This window comes from Kogia breviceps, chromosome 3 (assembly GCF_026419965.1).
Source record: "Kogia breviceps isolate mKogBre1 chromosome 3, mKogBre1 haplotype 1, whole genome shotgun sequence".
NCBI classification, from domain to species: Eukaryota; Metazoa; Chordata; class Mammalia; order Artiodactyla; family Physeteridae; genus Kogia; species Kogia breviceps.
In genome coordinates, this window is record NC_081312.1 from 181,541,470 (window position 1) to 181,565,169 (window position 23,700).

At 38.4% G+C, this 23,700-nt stretch overlaps 1 protein-coding gene across 2 annotated transcripts in view; it reads left to right on the top strand.

The window, feature by feature from the left end:
- HSPA14 (heat shock protein family A (Hsp70) member 14) overlaps positions 1 to 19,473 on the top strand; it is a 36,051-nt gene extending 16,578 nt beyond the window's left edge. For both annotated transcript variants that reach the window (XM_059059187.2, XM_067030478.1), the window contains 5 exons: positions 942 to 1,044; positions 13,856 to 14,068; positions 14,485 to 14,658; positions 16,607 to 16,677; positions 17,964 to 19,473. In XM_059059187.2, coding sequence (XP_058915170.1) covers positions 942 to 1,044; positions 13,856 to 14,068; positions 14,485 to 14,658; positions 16,607 to 16,677; positions 17,964 to 18,042 — 640 coding nt within the window. In that variant the 3' untranslated portion in view covers positions 18,043 to 19,473. The remainder of the gene's footprint in view (positions 1 to 941; positions 1,045 to 13,855; positions 14,069 to 14,484; positions 14,659 to 16,606; positions 16,678 to 17,963) is intronic.
- The last annotated feature ends 4,227 nt before the right edge of the window (positions 19,474 to 23,700 follow it).

Genomic DNA, 23,700 nt, shown 5'->3' on the forward strand with positions numbered 1-23,700 from the left:
AGATGTCCAGAATTACAGTGTTATATTATTTTTAGGCTTTTACTGACTCTGTGTGGTTAAATTCTCTCTTCATCTGGCCCTTGTAGTTCAGCTTCCTCAGTCTCCCTGGGCTTTCCTGAAGACTCCAGGTCAGCACTGCCACCTGTGGCTGTTTAAACTTTTTAATTAATTACAGGTAAATAACATTAAAAATTCGGTTCCTCAGTAGCATTAGCCACAGTTCAAGTGCTTAGTAGTCTCATGTAGCCAGTGGCTCCAGAAAGTTCTCTAGATCTTTTAAGAGACATTTCAAGCTACAATCTCAAAGGTAGAAAGTTGTTAAATTGAATTCAAATCTCTTTTGTGGCAACAGAGTCTTTATATTAACTTAGTGCTAAGTTTGTCCAAGTACTCAGTATATGTTTGCTTATTAATAAGGAAACAGAATTTGTTAAGAAGGAAAAGAAGGAAATAGAATTCCTAATTTTATTTGCTAGCATTCAAGCTTCTCAGGTGGTGCAAAAGAACTAAACCTATGTGCAGGATAGGCTCAGACTATAAAGAAAAGTAGTGAAAAACAAATTTTAAAAACTTTAACACATAAAAATAGCGGAAATTTCCAAATGATGGTTTGATTTGGATCAATAGATTTATTGTCAGAAATGCCACACACTGAGTATTTATTTTTGGGTGTTTTGAAAGCTTACAAGCAGGCTATGGGTAAGATAATCTTCCATTTGAATTTAATACTAAACATCTTCATACGTTTGTAGGTGGATAACCTAGACTTTCTGACCCCATGATATTGCACTGCTGAGTGTTTAATATCCTGCTCTGATCATAAACCTATTCTAAAGAGATTCATCCCAGTAGGTTTTGTCATTAACCTTCACAAGAAAAAGATGTCTCGTTTGACTTTTTTCTGTGTCTTCTCTTCTCTGTGTGTATGTGTGTGTGCACAGAGCAAGATTTGAACTTCTCTGTTCTCCACTTTTTAATAAATGTATAGAAGCAATCAGAGAACTCTTAGAACAAAGTGGATTTACAGCAGATGATATCAACAAGGTAATACTTTTGTATTTTCTTATCTATGTTGGGAGTAATTTTCGATTTGGAATTAGGAAAACAGCTCCTTGGTACTGAAAGAATATTTTTATACATTTAAATTTTTTCTTAGCTTATATTAGGAAGGACATTGATTAAATTTTGATTAATGGCTCTAATGAACTCATAGTTCTGTATGTTCATTTTCTTAGCAAAAAAGACTAATTCCTTTTCAGTATATTTTTTTATATGTAAGCAAAAACGGACAGATATTAGAACATTTGCCATGTGTCAAGCACTGTTTCTAAGCGTTTCACGTGTATTAATTTGCTGAATGCTCACCAACAGCTCCATGAAGTAGGTGTTATTATTTATCCCCATTTTATAACTGGAGGCACAGAGGTACAGAGTTATAAATAACTTCATGGTAATTGTGTGTTTAGTGGTAGAGCTAGGATTTAACTCAGTGTGGTTCCCAAGTCTGCTCTTAACCAGTACACCAAACTGCTTCTCTCTGCTGGCTGAGAAATGTTGCATATTTGCTTGCATAAGAAAAGATTTTGAGACTTGCAAAAATATTCCAACTGTTTAATGTTATCTCTTCTCCCAAGATTATTTCTACTCATTTAAAATGTTAATAAAGGAATTTTCATATAAGAAAACTCAGAAAATAGGTAACCAGTGTTTTATTTTATAATAAACTAGTCTAATTTGTATGCACAATTTTGAATTCTGTGTTCCTTAAATAATAATGTAATCAATTTCTTTGCCTATATTACTGTGTAGTCTTCGTCAACACAATTTTAAATAGACTCAATATCCTAGAAAAGGAAGGGCACCATAGATTATCTCAGTGCTCTGTTTGGACTCCTAGAGCGGGTCTTGCCCTCCCCAGAACAGTGGCGCCCATCTTTTCCCATATTTCAGGTTATTCCTTGGGGTAGAGTCCCATAGGAAAATCATTGGGTCAAAGAGTATAAATAGCTTAAACCTATTTCCACCTTCAGTTACCTTCCAAGAGAGTTGAATTAACTCATACTTTCATCAGCAATATATGAGAACAGACATTTTACTGTAACTTCGCTGACACTGAGTTTTATCATTTAAAGATAAATTTTCCATTAAGTAGTTGAAAAAAAGATATATTTTTACTTTATATTTTATTGGCTACTATAGGATTCTTTTAAAATATTTATTAATATTATTAAATAATAAATGTTTAATTTTGTTTCCTTATGTGTAAATATTTCATATTCTTTGCCTGTTTGATCAATTAAATCTTAGTATTTTTTAAAATGTATTTGTGTAAATGCTTTATATAATCAGAAAATTATCTGCTGTTTACTATAATCTTCTTCTGAGGCATGCAGTTTACTGTTTAACTTTGGTCCTGTTGTGGAGGAGGGTATTTGATACACTGAAGTTTCATTTATTTATCTATTTAAATCTGTTGGTCTGTTACTCTGATTTCTTCAGCTGCTTCTAAGTTTATAAATTCCATCTTTGTTCAGGTGTATTTAATACTATTTTCTTTTTGCTATAATGGCTCTTTCCCGTGCTTCTCGTTCTACGGCCCAGGCTAAAGGAGCAGCTCTCTGGGACGTGCGGTTCTCACGGTGGAGGCGAAAGAGGAAGAGAGCTGGTGGAACGTGCAGGGCTTTTAAAGCTTCTGCTTAGATACGTTGTACTTCAGTGTATTCACATTCATTTGGCCGAAGCTAGACATGGCCAGGCCTGAGTGTGGGCAAGGAAATCTCCACCTGCACGGAGGGGTTGCAAATTCAGGGCAGTGGCAGTTGGGGGGGGGGGGGGAGTATAATCCTCTTATGGGGATGGAGGGAGGGCTTTACAGTCATTGACACATTTAATCCTCACAAAGGCGTCAGGGGATAGACACCGCTATCTCCATTTCCAGAGGAGGAAACTAAAAAGGTTCCGAAGGGGTTAAGTGCTTGGCTTAAAGTAACGCCGGCACACACGTGCGGGCGCTGGGATTGGAGCTCACAGTCTGCCCCCGCAGTCCGTGCTCTTTCTTTACCTTAGGCCCATCGCCTTTCCCGTTTTAGTATCGGGCAGTCTAGTCTTAGGAGTATTTGGTTTTTCCCGAAGGAATCCTCTCGCCGCCTGCTTGAGAAGGACGCGTCTGATCTCTGAGGACAGGGGGCGTCAGGGTGCCTACTCTTCATTACGTCAGACTTTCCTTTATCCCCCTTGTGTTCAGCACCGCGCTCCCCTCTCGCCCCTGCTGTCCCCTAGCGGGGCCGAAGCCCCGTGCCTGAGGGGCCAGGAGGCGCTGCCGGGTCAGGGCCGAGGTCTGGGGGTCTGCTGGCCCCGTGCGTGTGCTGGCGGGGCTGCTCTCCACCCGGTGTCCCGCTTTCACGCCTCGGCTTGGCCCCCACTTCCTGTGGCCTTTGGTGCTTCGCAGTCCCAAGCTGCTCTGGGTTCTGTGACTCAAACCACCTTGCTTCCCCTTTGGTCATCTCAGGCCACGTCAGCGTTAAGACAGTTACTTCTCTCCCTTTCAGCTTCCAAAATTTGCTGAAATCTCAAACTCAGGTTCTCTCCTGCATTTATTCTGCCATTTATATCTTCTTAAATTCCCTTATTGTCTACAAGTGGGCTTGTAGAAGGGTATGTAGATATACCGATGCAGTTAATTCTCGCCATTTTTAACAAGCATCCACACTCTTCAGCTGCAATTTTCTTTTTTTCCTTCTTTTTTTGCGGTATGCGGGCCTCTCACTGCTGTGGCCTCTCCCGCTGCGGAGCACAGGCTCCGGACACGCAGGCTCAGCGGCCACGGCTCACGGGCCCAGCCGCTCCGCGGCACGTGGGATCCTCCCGGACCGGGGCACGAACCCGCGTCTCCTGCATCAGCAGGCGGACTCTCAACCACTGCGCCACCAGGGAAGCCCTTCAGCTGCAGTTTTAATACCTGCATAGTATTTTGTTGCACTGATGTATCATAATTTACACAGCCAATTATTTGTGTTGAGTGTGTACGTTGTTTTGGTTTTATAAATAGCAGTCTTTGTGGCTTTGTTAACATCCTTAATTTCCTTGGAATAAGATTTGTGAGTAGAATCCCAAATTTTAAGACTTTGAATATTTATCAGATTGCTCACCGAAAGCAGTTTACTTTCTGAGTAGGTGTAAACCCTCATTATTAACTTTGCAATTTTTTAAAATTCTTTTTATTCATATTGGTTTTTTTCAGGGCACTTTAGAATTATTTTTTCAACTTCTTAGATAAAAATCCCATTGTGATTTTGATGCAGTTGTATTAAGCCAATAAAATTTTGGGGGGTGATATATTAACTTTAAAGTATTTAGTTTTCCTAACCACAAAGTTGGTATCTCTCTGTGTTCAAATCTTCTTTAATACTTTATTGAGTTATGTGTTTTCTTAATTGTGGGATTTCTGGCTGTTGTGAATGAGATATTTTTTATGCTTTTATTTATCAATACTAATTTGGTTTTGCTGATAGAACACTTACTGGTTTTGCCTTTTTATCTGATACTCTGCCACTTCACGAATTCTTGGTATTAATAATTTTTCAAGGAGTCTTCTGAACTTCCTAGGCATGCGTTCAAATCCATTTACTAGTTAACAACACAACTAGTTATTGAGCACACCTGCTCCGTGCCAAGCGGGTTCTAGGCGCTTGGGACACAGCAGTAAACATAACCAAGTCTTTGCTGTCAAGAAACAGTTAAAATAATGCCCAGTTTTGATAACTGTTACGAAGAAAAATAAAGCAGGATAAGGGCATAGCTAGTGACAGAGGGTGATTTTGCAGATAAGAATCCCATCTAAGGAGATGGCTTTTGATCAGAGCCCTTCAGGGACTGAAATGAAGGAACAGGCTGGGTGAATTTCCGCCGGTTTTCCGGGCAGAGGGAACAGCGAGAGGGGAGCAAGCCTGCAATGTGGAAGGGGCAGCAGTGGGGATGGGAGGAGCGAGCAAGGGGCCAGGTCACCGGGAAGGGCAGTCGCAGCGGCGTCACGCAGGGAGACACCTTACTGGAGCGAGAGGTTAAATGGCAAAGAAGGCGGGGCCGTGGGCACCGTGAATATATACAGCTCTTGAGGAGTTCCGCCTAAAGGGCAGGAGGGAAATGCGGTGGTAGCTGGAGTGGGCTGGGGGCGTTGGGAGAGGGTTATCTTGCATCTCTGTACCCCTCGCTGCCGCTGCTTTTTTTTTTTTTTTTTTTTTTTTTTTTGTTTTTATTGGAGTTTAGTTGATTTACAATGTTGTGTTAGTTTCCGGTGTACAGCCAAATGGCTCACTTATACATATACATATACCCACTCTTGTTTAGATTCTTTTCCCACACAGGCCATTACAGAGTCTTGAGTAGAGTTCTCTGTTCTCGCTTCTTGTTTATGTTTGATTGCCTTGGTCAGGCCTTGAATATTTTAGTTGACACCGGACCTCTCTTTTGTTCTCTTTATTAGGGGTATAGTGTTAGTGGTTTACCAACAGATTGAATTACTGGTAACTGGTTTGAAATAGATTCCCTTTATCATATTGAGCATTTCTCTTTTTTTCTTTTTAAAGGTGTTTTAATATGAAATAGGTGTTGAGTTATTACAATTGCTTTCAGACACCTGCAAGACCGTCTTATGGTTTTCTTTATATTTGTCTTCAAAGTATTTGATGAATTATTGATAATTTCCTAATATGGAACTATCATTGTATTCCTGGGATAGATCTTATTTGGTTATGAGGAATTATTCTTTTGATATATTACTTAATTTTCTGTGATAATTCATGTATCATTTTCATGCTGTTCACGCTAAGTTAGCAGAAGTGAGATGGGCTATTTCGAACTTTCCTGCCTTACGCATATTGTCTGAATAACGTAACCCCATTTAACATCAGACACTGAAAAGGGGAACGGTCCTGTGCTTTGGGTTGCATTGGTCTAAAGAAGGGCCTTCGCTTCTTGCCTCCAGCTCGTTCCCTCCTTCCTAGATGATGAGATGGACGGTGGCTTATCGGTATGTCCCCAAGGCTTCCGTTTAGGGAGAGTCAGAGGCGCGTGGTTGAGTCTCAGGCAATGAGCGAGTGAGAAGCTGGAGCCAATGCTCAGACCTTTGCTAACCCTCCCTCTCCCCACCTCCCTTTTTTTTTCTGTCCACACAGCATGACCTGCTCTCTAAGGTCGGCCTCCTCTAGGGTTGTATAACTTTGTAAGCAGAGGCTACTTTTCTCTTTTAAAAGCTCCTGAGACATACTCAAAGAAATAGGGGATTTTTTAAGTGCTTGAACTTACCTAGAATGACAAAATATCACAATATATCTAATTCATTTACTCAGAACAATACCTTCTAAACCAAGACATCTGGTGCTTTTAATTTCCCTTTATTCCAAGGTAACATAATCGTGCACAATGTTCTTCAGGAAAAAGGCTGATAGTACCTTCCTTTTCTTCACAACCCAAGGCAGAGTGTGAGAGAGGGTCCACGTTCATTTCATTTCGTCATGAAAAATATCAACTCCCAAAATAGGTTCGCGTGACTACTCCAAAGATGGATGTAGAATTCTTAAGTCAGTCAGCCTTCACTTCCGCAATGTGGGAACATGATTTTAAGTTATCACTTTCGTAGCTGTAAATTAAGTTCAACATAAGAAAGTGTGCCAAATCCCTTGCCTCCTGAGTTTTCCAAGATACTCATTTCTCTAGCAATAAGCAAATCAAATCCTTTACGGGGACCAAAGTATCGGTAGTGTTTATATGGAATTCAGTGTCAGTCAGAAGCACATTGTTGGCTCCATCGTATCTGATGCACTGATGCTGGGATTTTTCCCAAAGATGATATGAAAGGAGGTCAGTTTCTTTCCGCACATAAAAAGACAGTATGTGTATCTTAGGCCCTACACCACAATTAAGCTGCCCAGATGCCATGTAGTACAGTAGACTCACTGTACCATACCGTTCTTGCAAAAAGAAGTATGTCCCCTAACCATTTTTCTTGAAACACACAGTCCTGTTGATCTTCCTTTCATTCTCCTACTAGTTTGAGAACTGGGTTTAGAGAGTCAAGAGTTTCACATTGAACTCTTTGCTGTAAGAAAGGTAAGAGCACAAATACGATTATAATTGGCAAGTGACCAGTAGCTAGTGGGAGGGCCACGGGAGGTAGTGGTGGGCTGGCCACACACCCCAGGAGCTGTTCTAGTCCAGGAGGGGCAGCGGCTTCCGCCCACCAGTCACTGCCCTCCGGCGATGCAGGCCAGTGCTGTTGGAGCCTTGGGCGTTTTAACAGGCTCTCAAAACTAGGACTGACCATCAGACTTTTTAATGTTTAAATGTAGTAGCTAATGCAGAACTTTTGAAAACACTATGTGAAGAGAGAAAATATAGCTTGTCTGATAGAATTTGCAACTCCACCCCAGAACGTGTTGTTTTATTGCTGTTTGTTTTTACTGTTTTGTTCCTGGGCTATCAGGTGCTTATAAAATGGAATTTAATATATTTTTATCTTTTTAAGTGCTCCATATTAGTGCATAATGCATAAATATTCTCTGTTCCTCAAGCATTCGAAAGAATTTGCCTATAAACACATTTTGTCTGAAACTAATTTTTGAAGAAGTATATTTATAACTTTCATAATTTTTTTATTGCTTCAGTTTTGAATTATTTTATAAACCTATTTCATAGTGATCTTAAACTTTTAACATACAACTCTGCATAATGTTCTTGTAATTTTTAATTTTACATAGCTTTTGATATTAAAATTTTAAAGTATAAAGAAGTTATTTAGGGCTTCCCTGGTGGCGCAGTGGTTGAGAATCCGCCTGCCGATGCAGGGGACACGGGTTCGAGCCCTGGTCCGGGAAGATCCCACATGCCGCGGAGCGGCTGGGCCTGTGAGCCGTGGCCGCTGAGCCTGCGCGTCCGGAGCCTGTGCTCCGCAACGGGAGAGGCCACAACAGTGAGAGGCCCGCTTACCGCAAAAAAAAAAAAAAAAAAAAGAAGTTATTTAAATTAAAACTGGCCTATTTTTCTCTCTTTTTATTTATTTATCTTTTTCTTTTGAGTTTATCTATTTTTTTCCTTACCTAGGTTTTGTAGATATTTGTTTTATTTTTTTTGCTCCAACTCCTGGCACTACAACCCCAAAAGAACTTTCCTAGATTTGTTTTTTTTCAGGTGATATATTTCTCTTTTATTGTTTTATTTGTTTTATTTCTGGTTTGCACTTTATTTCTTCCAGTCTTTCTAGGATACTTTCATTATTTTTATAAATGTTTATATTGAACATTAATTAATTTATTTCATTTTTTCCCGAACCAAAAAATTAACTACCGTTTTACTCATTAGCAGCTTGGTTTTATTCCACAGGCTCTGATAGATTTTATTATTTTCTTTATTTTCCAAATAATCTATAATATTTTCAATTTTCTTCTTTAAGTTTACAAAAGAAATCTCAGACTACAGAGTAAATGTTTAAAGAATTTATTTAAATTAAAATTTTCTGGTTACTGTAGCATTAATAATGACACACTATTAGTACTTTTTACCCTTTAAATGAGAATGCCAAAAAACAAGATTTTCCAAGGGTTTTTTTTTGTTTTTTGTTTTAACACAGCACCACTTATTGCTTACTTATAAAGCATTTCGATGTTGACTATAAGAAGTTCATGAAAAGGCGTAACCTCCATTCTTATTCCCATGGCATTTACCTGGGATCAGACACTCCTTTTAGCTTGCCTGCAAAGCAGACTTTTGGGAGAGCTCTGCTGAGGCAAAGCTGCTTTTCTTTTTTCTTTGTAACCCTGAGTTGATGTTCCTCATGCCCTTACCTGCAGAGGAATGTGGTCTCCCTCCTCGTTTCACGGCTGATGTGAGCGGGGCCTCATTTTCATCAGTTGTTCATCTTCTCCACCACGTGGAGCTTTGAGAACATCCGTATATAGACTGAAATTAGTAGTGATTATTGATGATTTCCCTCCTGGAGAGAACATATTCAATATTCTGCATACCCATGGAGTTACAAGTGTTAAACGTATTAATTAAGGAGGAAATTAAAATGTTTATAAAGGAGCAATTTTATTTTATTCAGCTTTATTGAGGTATAATTGACAAATAAAATTGTAAGGTATTTAAAGTATACAACATGAGATTTAGTATATGTATTGTGCAGGGATTATTACCACCAAGTTAATTAACACATCCATCACCTTATATATTAACCTTTCCTGCAGGAGGTGAAAACACTTAAGTTGTACTCTCTTAGCAAATCTCAAATATACTACACAATATTATCAACTGTAATCACCATGTTATACATTAGATCCTCAGACCTTATTCATCTTATAACTAAAAGTTTGTATGTACCCTTTTACCATCCCCTCCCTATTTTCCCCACCCCCTCAACCCCAACCATTTTTCTGCTTTCTGTTTCTATGAGTTGTTTTGCTTGTTTTGTTTTAATTTAGACTCCACGTATAAGTGATACCGTGCAGTTTTTGTCTCTCTGTCTGGCTCATTTCACTTAGCGTAATGCCCTCCAGGTTCTTTCAAGTTGTTACAAATGGCAGGACTTCCTTCTTTAAACTGAATAATATTGCTTTGTACATCTTTACCACATCTTCTTTATCCATTCATCCACTGACACACACTTATGATCTTTCCATAGTATGTTTCCAAATACCTTGGCTATTGTGAATAACGCTGCAGTGAACACGAGAGTACAGATATCTCTATGAGATAGTGATTTTGTTTCCGTTGTGTATATACTCAGAAGTGGGATTGCTGGATCATAAGGTAATTCTACTTTTAATTTCATGAAGAGTTTACATACTGTTTTCCATAGTGGCTGTACCAGTTTACATTCCCAACAGTGTATAAGTGTTCTCCTTTCTCTCCATCTTCACCAATATTTGTTATCTCTTGTCTTTTTAGTAATAGACGTCCTAATAGGTATGAGGTGATGTCTCATTGTGATCTTTATTTCCATTTCCCTAATGATTAGTGATGTTGAGCACCCTTTCAGGTACCTTCGGCTACTTGTAAGTCTTCTTTAGAAAAATGTCTATTCAGGTCCCTTGCTCATTTTTAAATTGTGCTATTTGGTTTTTTGCTATTGAGTTAATGAGTTTCTTGTGTATTTTGGATATTCACCCCTTTTTAGATATATGATTTACAAATATTTTCTCTCATTCAATAGGTTGACATTTCATTTTGTTGATGGTTTCCTTTGCTGTGCATGCTTTTTAGTTTGATAAGTCCCACTTGTTTGTTTTTGCTTTCCTTTGCTTCGGGTGTCAAATCCAAAAAGCATTGCCAAGACCATTGCAAGGAGCTTACCTCTTATGTTTTCTTCTAGGAGTTTTATCGGTTTAGGTTTTACTACAAGTCTTTAATCCATTTTGAGTTGATTTTTATGTGTGGTGTAAGATAGTGGTCCAGTTTCATTCTTTTGCATGTAGATATCCAGTTTTCCCCACCCATTAAGGAGACTCTTCTTTCTTTTTTGTATATTCTTGGCTCCTTTATTGAAAATTAATTGACCCTATATATGGGGGTTTATTTCTGGGCTCTCTGTTCTGTTCCATTGATCTGTTTGACTTATTTTATGCAAATACCATACTGTTTTGATTACTACAGCTTGTAATATAGTTTGAAATCAGGAAGTGTGATGCCTCCAGCTTTGCTCTTCTTTCTCAAGATTGTTTTGGCTGTTTGGGGTCTCTTGTGGTTCCACACAAATTTCAGGATTGTTTTTTCTATTTCTATGAAAAATGCCATTGGAATTTTGATAGGGATTACATTGAATATTTGGGGTAGTAAGGACATTTTGACAATATTAATTCTTCCAATCCATAAACCCGGAATATCTTTCCATGTATTTGTGTCTTCAGTTTCTTTCATCAAAGTCTTGCGGTTTTCAGGGTATAGATAATTTCACCTTCTTGGTTAAATTTATTTAAGTATTTTATTCTTTTTGATAGTCCTGTAAATGGGATTGTCTTCTTAATTTCTTCATCTAATAATTTGTGTAGAAAGTAAGTTAAAGTAATTTTTGATAGGTATGACCTTACTATTGCCATTTTCTTAATCATTTTCTGTCTGTTTTGTAGTTCATTTCTTTCTTTCCTGTTCTCTTCTTTCATGATTTGATGACTTTCTGTAGTGGTTTGCTTTAATTCTTTTCTCTTTACCTTTTGCGTGTCTACTAAAGATTTTTGTTTTGTGGTTACCATGAGGCTTATATAAAACATCTTATACAGTTAAAATAGCCTATTTTAAGCTGACAACAACTTAACTTCAGACGCATACAAAAGCTCTACATTTTTACACTCCTTCTCCTCACATTTTATGTTTTTGATGTCGCAGGTTACAACTTTTGTGTATCCATTAACAAGTTATTGTAATTACAGTTATTTTTAATGCCTTTGTCTTTTAACCTTTGTACTAAGGTTATAAGTGATTTACCCACTACCATTACAATATTGGAGTATTCTGAATCTAACTATATTTATCTTTACCAGTGAGTTTTGTACTTTTATATGTTTTCATGTTTATTAATTAGCATTTTGTTTAAACTCGAACAACTCCATTTGACATCTTTTGTAAGGCCAATCTAGTAGTGGTGAACTCCTTCAGCTTTTGTTTGTGTGAAAACACTCATCTCTCCATCAGTTTTGGAGAGCAGCTTTGCTGAATTGGGTATTCTTGGCTGACGGTTTTCTTCTTATGGCACTTTGAATATCTCCCTTCTGGCTTGCAAGATTTCTGTTGCAAGACCCACTTACAATTTTCAGGGTGTTCCCTTGTTATCTAACAAGTTGCTTTTCTCTTGCTGCTTTTAAGACTTTCCGTCTTTAACTTTTGGCAATTTAATTATGATGTGTCTCAGTGTGGGTCACTTTAGATTCATCTTATTTGGTACTTTTTGGGCTTACTGGATCTGGGTGTTTCTTTCCCCAGATTAGGGAAGTTTTCAGCCGTAATTTCTTTGAGTAAGTTTTCTGCCCCCCTCCCTCCCGTACTTCTCCTTCTGAGACCCTTATATTTGCATATATTAGTCCACTTACTGGTGTACTGTAAGTCCCTGAATGCATCTTCATTCTTCTTCCTTTTTGCTCCTCTGAATAAATTCCTCTGCCCTGTCTTCAAATTCACTGACCCTTTCTTTCACTTTATTTAGTGTGCTGTTGAAACCCTCTATTGAGGTTTTTTGGTTTTGTTTTTTTTTTGTGGTATGCAGGCCTCTCACTGTTGTGGCCCCTCCCGTTGCGGAGCACAGGCTCCGGACGCCCAGGCCCAGCGGCCACGGCTCACGGGCCCAGCCGCTCCGCGGCACGTGGGATCCTCCCAGACCAGGGCACAAACCTGCGTCCCCTGCATCGGCAGGCGGACTCTCAACCACTGCGCCACCAGGGAAGCCCTCTATTGAGTTTTTAAGTTCAGTTATTGTATTCGTCAGCTGTATGATTTCTCTTTGGTACTTTATATTTTCTATCTCTTTGTTGAAATTAACACTTTGTTCATGCATTACTCTCCTGACTTCATTGAACATCTTTATTACTGTTGTTTTTAACTCTGTCAAGTAAATCACTTATCTTTGTTTCATTAAGATCAGTTTCTGGAAATTTATCTTGTTATTTTGTTTGGAACATATTTTTCTGTATCTGCATTTTCCTAGACTCTCTGTGTTGGTTTCTGGGCTTTACATAAACTGCTACCTCAAAAAAACACAAAAAAACAAAACAAAAAAACCTGCTACCTCTTTCAGTTTTGAGAGACTGATTTTGTGTAGGAGATGAACCTTGTCAGTCAGCCGTACCTGAGTTGCTGGTAGCTTCTCAAAACTTTGTGCCCGTCTAAGCTGCCATTTGCGTTCTTGGTGGCTCTCAGTATTTGAGGGTGTGCCAAGACCATCATGAGTGATGGTGATCAAACAAAGAGGGAGACCAAAGGCAGCACCTATAGGCTGGTTAGAAACTGGACCCTCAGGCAGCAGCAGCTGGGGAAGCGTGCAGTCACACGCTTCCAGGGAGAAGCTGGGAGATGGGCATGCTTGCCTTCTCCCTCTGTGCGGAGCCCTGGTGTATAGCCACAGGGCAGGAGTTGCTCCTTTGCCCGTTTAAAAACTGCTTCTTTGTTTGCTATCATCCTATGGGACTCATGAATGCAAAGCCCTGTTAGCTCTCAGAGCTAGAGATCTGGGGGCCCATCCTTTGGGTGGCAGCTATAAAAGTTGGGGCACTAGATGTGTGGGCAGGCTCATAAAGGGACAATTTTTTATGGAGTTTTTGTGCATATTTAATCAAGTGGTACCTAGAGCTTAAAACATAGTTGTATGAAAAACATCTTTTTCCTCAAGAAAATTATTATTCCACAGTGAAGACAAAATCTGTGTCATAGTTTTCACAGAGAGAAATTGCCACTGTTTATTTTGTCACAGAAATGCTGTGATTTATGTAAACACTTCTTTTAGATAATGCTTGAACAGTACGAACTATTCAGTACAATATTTCCCATACAAATGTGCATTTATGGTTAAGCCTCCTATGCCCAGTATTCATCACGAGCCACGTATATGTTATTATATTATATTTTCTAATATGTGGTGAGATCTCCTCATTTTAAACTTTGTTGCTATGGGTAAACAGTACGTTAAATATTTATAATGTATTAAATACATATTTATATGTATATATCTATATGGTAAGTATAACATAAAATAATGTTAAAATAGGGCTTCTTATATTTTACCTTTTCATGTGATGAAGATGACTCGTCCTGTTACACTTAATTTTGAGAAACAATCATTGTTCTAAAAGTAAAAAACAAAATTATTTTTATTTTCTAGGTTGTCCTTTGTGGAGGGTCTTCTCGAATCCCAAGGCTACAGCAAATGATTAAAGATCTTTTCCCAGCTGTTGAGCTTCTCAATTCTATCCCTCCTGATGAAGTTATCCCTATTGGTGCAGCTATGGAAGCAGGAATCCTTATTGGGAAAGAAAACCTTTTAGTGGAGGACGCTCTTAAGATAGAGTGTTCAGCCAAAGATATTTTAGTCAAGGTATGTTGAGCTTTTCTTCACTTTTCCATAGTAGTATAAATTTATTGCCACAGGTTTACATAGTACTGTTTTTAAAATAAAACTTTGTGTACGGGTAAAAATTTTAAATTTCGAGTTATAAGTTTACTTTTCATGAGTTTCTGATATTCTTTTAGTTAGTATTAATCTAATATGTTAATTTCTTAATTAACTGTGTTTTTAAGCTTAAGATTCTAATACAAGTAGAGAGGTGTATGTTTCAATTTATTTTTAAATAAAAGTGGGTCGGGATTAAGGATCATTTCTATTGTCTTCTCTTTGCCGCTGTGTAGTTTCCAGATTATCAACAAGGAATATATATTAATTTATAATAGGAGTGATTTTTTTATAATTGTAATGATATCAAAGGATGTGCATATTATTTTCCTGCTTATCAGGGAGTCGATGAATCAGGAGCCAACAGTTTCAAAGTAGTGTTTCCGTCAGGGACTCCTCTGCCAGCTCGAAGACAACACACGTTACAGGCTCCTGGAAGTATATCCTCAGTATGTCTTGAACTCTATGAGTCTGAGGGGAAACACGCTGCAAAAGAGGAAAACAAGTTTGCACAGGTGACTACATCAGATTGGGCTATGGATTAATCACTTGAAACTGTTTAGCTTTTCCTTCTGGATCAGACTCAGTTTAATATCAATTAATATAATGTGCATATAGGACATTTAACACACTTTTATGAATGGATTACTTGTACTTATTTATTTTTGAATGAGAGAAGAAATAGGCAATTTCAATTTGAAAGAGTTAGAGGAAAATAAAGTACAGTTGGATTTCTACTGCGTCTCTTTGTGCTCTTAACGCTCCTTGGTAATAAGGTCAGTGGCAGGGAAATGACATTTCTTTGTTTGCTAAATGCCAGGTGTGCTGTACTAGGCAGTTTACAAACATAATCTCAAAATGCTGTGAGATAGACATTATTATGTGCATCTTATAGATGATTAAGAAACAAGCTCATGGTAGTGAACACCTTGTTATTTTCTTGACTGAGCTGAGATTTAGCCTCAGGTTGATTTTACTCCTGGGCCCACGCTCTTGCCATTATACCACGCTGCCTCTGACAGAGGATGAGTTTGTTTTTTCAAATACCACATGCATATATCATAGGATATGGTCCTCCACATCCTTTAAAAAGCATGAGGTGGAGCCATGTTATTTGCTTAGAAACATGCCCAAGAAATATAGTTTCATTAAAGCACATACACAAGGACTGCAGAACTGTATTTATACCATGGGACCATTGTGTTTAAGTAAAACGATTGAGAGCATGGGTGTGCGTGTACTTAGATATCCACGCATGGATACAGAAAGTAACTATAGGTATTTGAACTGTACTGAGGAAACTTAACAGTGGGTAGATTTGAAGATACCAAGAAGGTTTTTTTTTTTTTTTTACTTTTTAACACTTTATACTGAATTTTTTACAGACGGCACAGAACATGAGGATTAATTACTTTTACAGTAAAAATAAAACAAATAGTATCTTTAGCTTTATATCTGTTTTCTAATTTCAACAAAAGGATAATGAAAACACACACCCATAATATGTCTGGGCTCCACCTCAGACTTAACATCTTAGGATCCACTGGAGAAGGGCTCTTTCAACTAGCAAAGGTTTCAAAGCTCCGCCAGATGTTTCTGTGCTATATCACTATAAAAGCATTTTCCTGTGCACCAGATTGCTAAACGCAGGTGGAAGTCTCAGTATTCCTCTCTGGTACATTTCTTACCTTTTCTCTCCACACACTACTCTTGAGACGCTACAGCTACTGTCACTACATCCTAACTTAACAGATGCTGGAAAGAGAAAAATTAGTCACATAATACTTGATTTGGAAGAGAATCTTCTAGAGATTCTGTCTGTTCTAACCTCCTCATTGTAGACTTAGTACTTACCTAAGGTCATAAAACTTGACTTTGGCAGAATCTGAAAAGTCACTTTCAAACTTGGTCTATTGGTATACCTTCCTTTAGGAAACCAAGGAATTTTATAGTAAATTTATTAGAGTCTCTTACTTACAAATGTAGTCTTAGCTGTACAAAAGAATTTAACATGTATTTCTTTTTTCCAAGTGCATTTAAAATATTTGAATTTTTAAAAATGTATATAAAAGGCTTACCAAAATGTAATTTACATGTTACTGTAATGTTGCAATTACCAAAAAGAAAAGCACTCTTTATTTTGTTTTTTTAGTCTATATTTTCTGAGACAAACAGTACTTCATATAAATAATCATCTTAATCTTGGACATGACATTTAAGAGGGACAAATATATTAAATATAGTAGTTATCTTACATGCCCTCTTTTTAGAGGACACATGTCAGTTAAGAAAGCTTAATTCTGTTTTCCAAATTATGATAAATGGTAGGAGAATTGAAATCGGCCCTGTTTTAAAAGGTTCATTTCAGTAATGAGTAAGATTTAATCCATTGAATAATTGATGCATCAGTTTATTAATATGTCAAAGTACTAAATCATATTTGTATTATTTTTGCCTAAACAGGTTGTACTCCAGGATTTAGATACAAAAGAAAATGGACTACGTGACATATTAGCTGTTCTTACTATGAAAAGGTAAAAAAATTAAACTACTTCTGATGTTAAGAAAATTCGCTTTGAGACTTGACCTTTTTTATTAGTTTATTGATTCTTAAGCTGTTGTCATTCTGGGAAAATCATTTATTAAAAACTTACTAAGATCTTATCAGTAACTTAAATTTTTGCCCTGTAAAATTACCATATTTAGGGGCTTCCCTGGTGGCTCAGTGGTTGAGAGTCCGCCTGCCGATGCAGGGGACATGGGTTCGTGACCCGGTCCGGGAAGATCCCAAATGCCGCGGAGCGGCTGGGCCTGTGAGCCGTGGCCGCTGAGCCTGCGCGTCTGGAGCCTGTGCTCCGCCACGGGAGAGGCCACAACAGTGAGAGGCCAGCATACCGCAAAAAAAAAATTACTATATTTACAAAGAAAAGTATATATCAGGTCATTTGCCCTCTGAATTTTTTTTTTTTTTGGTGGTATGCGGGCCTCTCACTGTTGTGGCCTCTCCCGTTGCGGAGCACAGGCTCCGGATGCGCAGGCCCAGCAGCCACGGCTCACGGGCCCAGCCGCTCCATGGCATGTGGGATCTTCCCAAACCGGGGCACGAACCCCATATTCGCAGGCAGATTCTCAACCACTGCGCCACCAGGGAAGCCCGCACTCTGAATTTTTTTATGAACTCTTTGATTATTATGGGTGTAGTCAACCTAAAAACTGGTCCATGCAAGTTTGAGATATGATTTTCATCAACTTTAAATATAATTTTCTGAGATTTACATAATTGGTTTTTTATCCTATGAAAGGGTAAGTTTTTTTCAGTATTGCAACAGGAAATCTGTAGAAAATAAATTACTAACTAAATCCAGCTATTATCATTTCCTTAACAACAGTCCATCCAGAATACTATGTGTTACAAGTAAACCAGTTCCAAATTAACATTAAGGACAATTCATTCCATAAACCATACTTAGCCAAAGTGTAGAATTCATTAGCGTAGGTCTGCCATGGCCTGGGCTTGAAAACAGCTTGATATTCTTGAACTTGCATAAAGTTTTCAACTTAAGGTATTTATCATCATGGGTTTTCAAGGAATACAACTCGCATCACAGTGAGCTAGGAGGAAATTTTTAAAAACAACTACCTAATTATGCCATACGGTTCTAAACGTAAAGACATAAAGTTATGTCTCTTCTTTTCTCTTAATGCTCTTCCTTCAAAAAGTAAAATGATCTCTTGTTTACTCAAAGTCCTTAAGTAATTTCTTAAGGACTGTTTTTATAAATTGAGCTTATGAATTATTATTTATTTTTTGTTTGCTTAGGGATGGATCTTTACACGTGACATGCACGGATCAAGAGACCGGAAAATGTGAGGCAATCACTATTGAGGTGGCATCTTAGTGTTTGAGAGAAACCACAAATTTTTTAGAACTAAAATATCAACATTATTTGTTTTGTTTATAAATGGTGTTTATATTAAAAAACTTTTTGAATGAACTGTATGATTTATGTTTCTATTTTAACTACAGTATATTGCTAAGGGTTGCAACCTTTTTTTGTGTGTTTTCCATTAAAGATTTCCTTTATTAGTGAGAAATACAAGGAACTTTTTCTACCATGGAGCTATTTAGAATTAAATTGTTTGAGTGGATTGAAGGAAACTTTACCAGAAATTTAACGTTGCATTTTAAAATTGTTTTTGTCTTTAGAACTTGATTTTAAGAAGTCGTTTGTTAATTCTTATTAGATAACTAAGAACAAATTAAAAGTCTTTGATATTAAATGAAAAAAAATTGCAGAGCCATATGCAAAGTAAGGTACCATTTTTGCTTAAAAGAAAAAATTAAACTCATAAACTCAGTAATTGTTTATAAATATGCATGTGACATATGTAGAGAAAAGTATAGAAGACTAAACGCCAGACTCTTTTAACAGTGGCTTCTTTTGTGAAGGGAAATAGAGGAGAGGCACTTTTTCTTTTTACAATTATGTTAAGTTTGACTTTTCCCTCTAACAGATGTGTTTCTCATTTGAAATTGAAGGATTTTTTAATTTTGAAGAGAGGGCTAGCCAGCCACATTCTGTTCACCAGAAAACGTTGACTAGTGCATTGAGAATACTCAGTGGGTTACTAAGGAAAAAGATTATTCTCTTCGTAAAACAAGACAGTCTGCCTGTATTGAGGGGAGAGCTTGAAGGTGAGCCGTGCCCATCAGACTCTAGATTTTATTACCAAGAGAGGATTTCCATTCATTTCTCTCTTTGGTTCCCAGCAGACTGAGAAGAAATATCTTTACTCAGTAAAATTTTACAACTGTGCTATTTTCCACCTGTTCAAGCTTTGGGCTGTGCTTTATTATTATAGCTGCTTTTTATGGATTTAGATGGCAGTCATCTTCTATTTCTAAAGATTCAGAAACCAAACTTAAATTTTTTATTATTATTCTGCATCAAATTATTGACAGAAACACAAGGAAAATTCAGGTATGAGTCTAAGTCTGCAAGAGGCAGCCTCAAAGGTATATCCTTTTGACTAAGGTTGAGTACTTAGTTACCTTTTATGATCTTTTCCCAAGTTACAAAAACTTTGAAATAAAATAATTATATTTAAGCCATTAGGTGTTTTCAGAAAATAGGAAGATACCAGCTGAACTAGTTGAACTGCTACATCTAAATGCTTTCAGTTATGCTTTGCAAAAGTGCTGTAGGATTTTATGTTGTAGTTATTGTTAGCTCTTTAGACCAGGGGTTGGCAAACTGTTGGCAATGTGTCTGTCCTACCCCACGCCTATCTTGGTAAATAAAATTGTACCAGAACATAGCCACCCTCAATCGTGTATGTGTTGTTTGTGGTTGTTTGCCACTCTAAGGGCGACGTTGAATGGTTGCAACAGACTGCGTGACCCACAGAGCTTTAAATATTTACTGTCTGGCCCTTTACAGAAAAAGTTTGTCAACCCCTGAAATAGATTATCGAAACTTATAGAATAAAATATCATAAGGATTTATTCAAGATTTCTCTTTCCTTCCATATCCATGTAATAATTTACTTATTTGACTGCTTATTTACTTATTTCTCCACTGGATTATTAAGCATTGTGAAAGCAAGAGACTCTTAAGTTTTAGGCACCATCATGTCCTAGCCCCTAGAATAATCCCTGAACGTCCGTGTTCAGTAAATGTCTATTGAATAAGTGAATTACATGGAAGAAAAAAATAATGTCATCTTTGTATCCTACAGGACAATGGCCAGTAAGTACAACTTTTGCATATTTTATGGTTTGTTTAGAAATACAGTAGAAAAAGAAAGGAATACCACTGCTTCTTTATTGGTCATCTTTGCACGTTTTTTTTCCCCCAAACATACCAAATTTGAAATTGTCATCAAAAGTGCTCTGTTGCTCAGTGAAATATAAAGTTGATCCTTGAACAACTTGGGGGGTGGGGTGCCGACCCTCCACGCATTTGAAAGTCCACACATAGGGCTTCCCTGGTGGTGCAGTGGTTGGGAGTCCACTTGCCGATGCAGGGGACGCGGGTTCGTGCCCCGGTTCGGGAGGATCCCACGTGCCACGGAGCAGCTGGGCCCGTGAGCCATGGCCGCTGGGCCTGCGCGTCTGGAGCCTGTGCTCCGCAACGGGAGAGGCCACAGCAGTGAGAGGCCCGCGTGCCGCAAAAAAAAAAAAAAAAAAAAAAAAAAAGGTCCACACATAGCTTTACAGTCAGCCCTCCATATCTGTGGTTCCAAGTCCATAGGTTTAACCAACCGTGGAGCTCTTGTAGTACCTATTTATTTTTAAAAATCCGCCTGTTATTGGACGGGCACAGTTCCAACCTGTGTTGCTCAAGAGTCAACTGTACTCCCAAATTTTCTTATATCCACAATAACGTTTTTTTTTTTCTTCTAAATTTACGGAAGATTTTCCAATTAAATTTTCTAGTGTTTTTTTTTTTAAGGTGAGAATACCTTTAACGTTTTTCTGATTATACATGTTCATTATAAAATTAAAATTTAAAAAGATAATATAAAACATCGTATATTCTACCACCCAGAGTAACAACTGTTAAGATACTTTTGGTGAGCATCTTGATAATCTTTTCAATCACTTGCTAATTATCTTTGCAGTGTCTCATACGTTTAAAAACCTGAGTGCTTTTACCAGCAGAATGTTATGTCAAATTATAATTTTGCCTATTTACATATCTGACATTGTCTAAAGGACAGAGCCAAATATAAATACAGAAGGAAATGCCTGTATACAATATGATATATAATAATACATAATATATTCACAGTATATGTAATGCTATGAAAGTTTTGGGAAGCCACAAAATATTTCATCGCAAAGAGTTTTCAAAGATTGAGGGACTTACCTGGTGGCGCAGTGGTTAAGAATCCTCCTGCCAATGCAGGGGACACGGGTTTGAGCCCTGGTCCAGGAAGATCCCACATGCCGCGGAGCAACTAAGCCTGTGCACCACAACTACTGAGCCTGTACTCTAGAGCCCGCGAGCCACAACTGCTGAGCCCACGTGCCACAACTACTGAAGCCCGTGCGCCTAGAGCCCGTGCTCCGCAACAAGAGAAGCCACCACAATGAGAGGCCCACACACCGCAACAAAGGGTAGTCCCTGCTCACCGCAACTAGAGAGAGCCCGCATGCAACAACGAACACCCAGTGCAGCCCCCCAAATTAATTAACTCATTAATTTTTTAAAAGTAGAAAAAGAAAGATTGAAAAAAAGTAACAGAGCACAAATACAAGTCCTATGGGAAAATGCCAGGATTTCTAAAATAACTGCGAGTGACCATGTAACATTTATAATAATACTGCTGTTAATTTGCTTTAATTCATTTTTCCTTTTTAAATTGTGGTTTTACCACATGAGTAGTTGCAATAGAGAGGGTAATGTGGCGTGTATGATTTCTGTGTTCTACTTTTTTTGTTTGTTTGTTTTTGGCTGCGCTGCGCTGCGTGGCTTGCGGGATCTTAGTTCCTGACCAGGGACTGAACCCCCAGGCCCTTGGCAGTGAAAGCCCAGAGTACTAACCACTGGACTGCCTGGGAGTTCCCTATTTCTGTGTTCTAGATATGGAAATAGATTCAGAGAAGTTAAATAACTTCCCAAGGTCTCACAGCAAATAAATGGTGGATTTTGAAGTAATATTTAGGTGCTTTTTTGGTAAACTTAATTTTTTCCGATTGCTTACTATCCTAAGCACATTATGTGCCCTTTTTCTTTTTTCATTAAATTCACATTTTCTGGTGTCCGTTCTACTATGCTTCTCTGCCTCTCGAAGAAGAAACTCTATTTCAATGGAAAAGGAGACATTCCATAGCCCTCCAGAAATATATTTTCAGTGGTCTTTATGAAAAAAAACTGGGATATGGAGGCATAATCCTGTATTTTTATTTTTTTCTTGAGGACACTGGTATATGTTTCTTAGTGCCTTTTTACTTCCCTCTTCATTTACAGCCAGGATTTACCAGACTTTAGTCTCATGACTCCTTTACACTCTTAGAAATTATTGAGAACCTAACTTTTGTTTATATTTGTTATATACATTGTTATTTACCATGTAGAAATCAAAACCAAGATTTTTTTTTTTTTTTTTTTTTTTGCGGTATGCGGGCCTCTCACTGTTGTGGCCTCTCCCGTTGCGGGGCACAGGCTCCGGACGCACAGGCCTGGCGGCCATGGCTCACGGGCTTAGTTGCTCCGCGGCATGTGGGATCTTCCCGGACCAGGGCACGAACCCGTGTCTCCTGCATCGGCAGGCGGATTCTCAACCACTGCGCCACCAGGGAAGCCCCAAGATATTTTTTAAATAAAAAAGTTAATGTTAACATAAGTAACACTTTTATGAAAAATAACTTTTCAAAAAAAGTTAGTGGCAAGAGTGGTATTGTTTTACATGTCTGGCTTAAGAAGATTGCTCTATTCTGCTATCTGCTTCTTCATTCAATCTGTTTCAATATCCTCTGGAAAACTTCTTATACTCGTGAGAGGAGTGAAGAAGGCAGATAACATCATTTTGGTATTAACTGTGAAATAGTTTCGAACTTAAGAGCCCCCAGAAGGGTCTTAGGGTCCCTGTACCATACATTGAGAGTTGCTGCTCTAGACAGTAGACCCAGTGATGCGTGTTGAAGACACAAGGCCTAATCTATCCTCTGGAATTAATGGGATCCAAAACCAGAAAGACAAAGGAAACGACTTACAAAAGAGTCTGATACATTCATTCTGTAAATTTGTAGTGAAACTGATCAAGACCCAAAAAACAAGATAACTGCAAGTTTTGATAAGTGCACTTAAGAGTGCAAAGGAGAAAGAATAGAAGACCAAAGATATCTCCTTTAGACAGGGTGACCAGGAGAGGCCTCTGAAGAAGTGACACGTAAGCTGAGACCCAGCCACGTGAAGAGAGAGAGTCCTCTGAACTAGGGAGTAATTTAGAGCCGCCTTAAGTATTTATTTCCTTGTTTATTATCTGCTCCTCCCACAAGGATATAAGCTCTCTGAGGAGAGGGTCTGTTTCTTTGTTGTCCATTGTTACATCCCCAGCACCTCGTACAGTACCTGGCGCACGGCTGCACAATACAGATTGCTGAATGAGTGAAGCAAGTCCTAGATTACAGGCAGCAGCGGGAGAGGGGCACCAAGTAGGTTCGGGGGGCAGCCCCGCAAGGCTGTGTAGGCCATCCGAAGGTTAGGGTTGTATGCCAGGCACACGGGGAATTGAAAACAGGAGGACACGTTCCACTTAGGTTTAAGGCGACTTTTTCAGCTGTATATGGAAGATGGGCTGGAGGGGAGCAATAGTGGAGTGACACCACATAGGCTTTTGCAGGACTCCAGTTGAGAATGACAGCCCGTACTAAGAGCAGCAGTGACAGAGAAAAGGGGCAGACTCAAGGTGTATTTTGGACCTGGCACTGACACGACTTGCTAATGGAATTAATCTGGAGAACGAGGAAAGGAAGTGACGGCTAGATTTACTTCTTGAACACCTGAGCAGGTGGTGCCAGTGTATGGAGGTGAGATGGTTCATGGGCC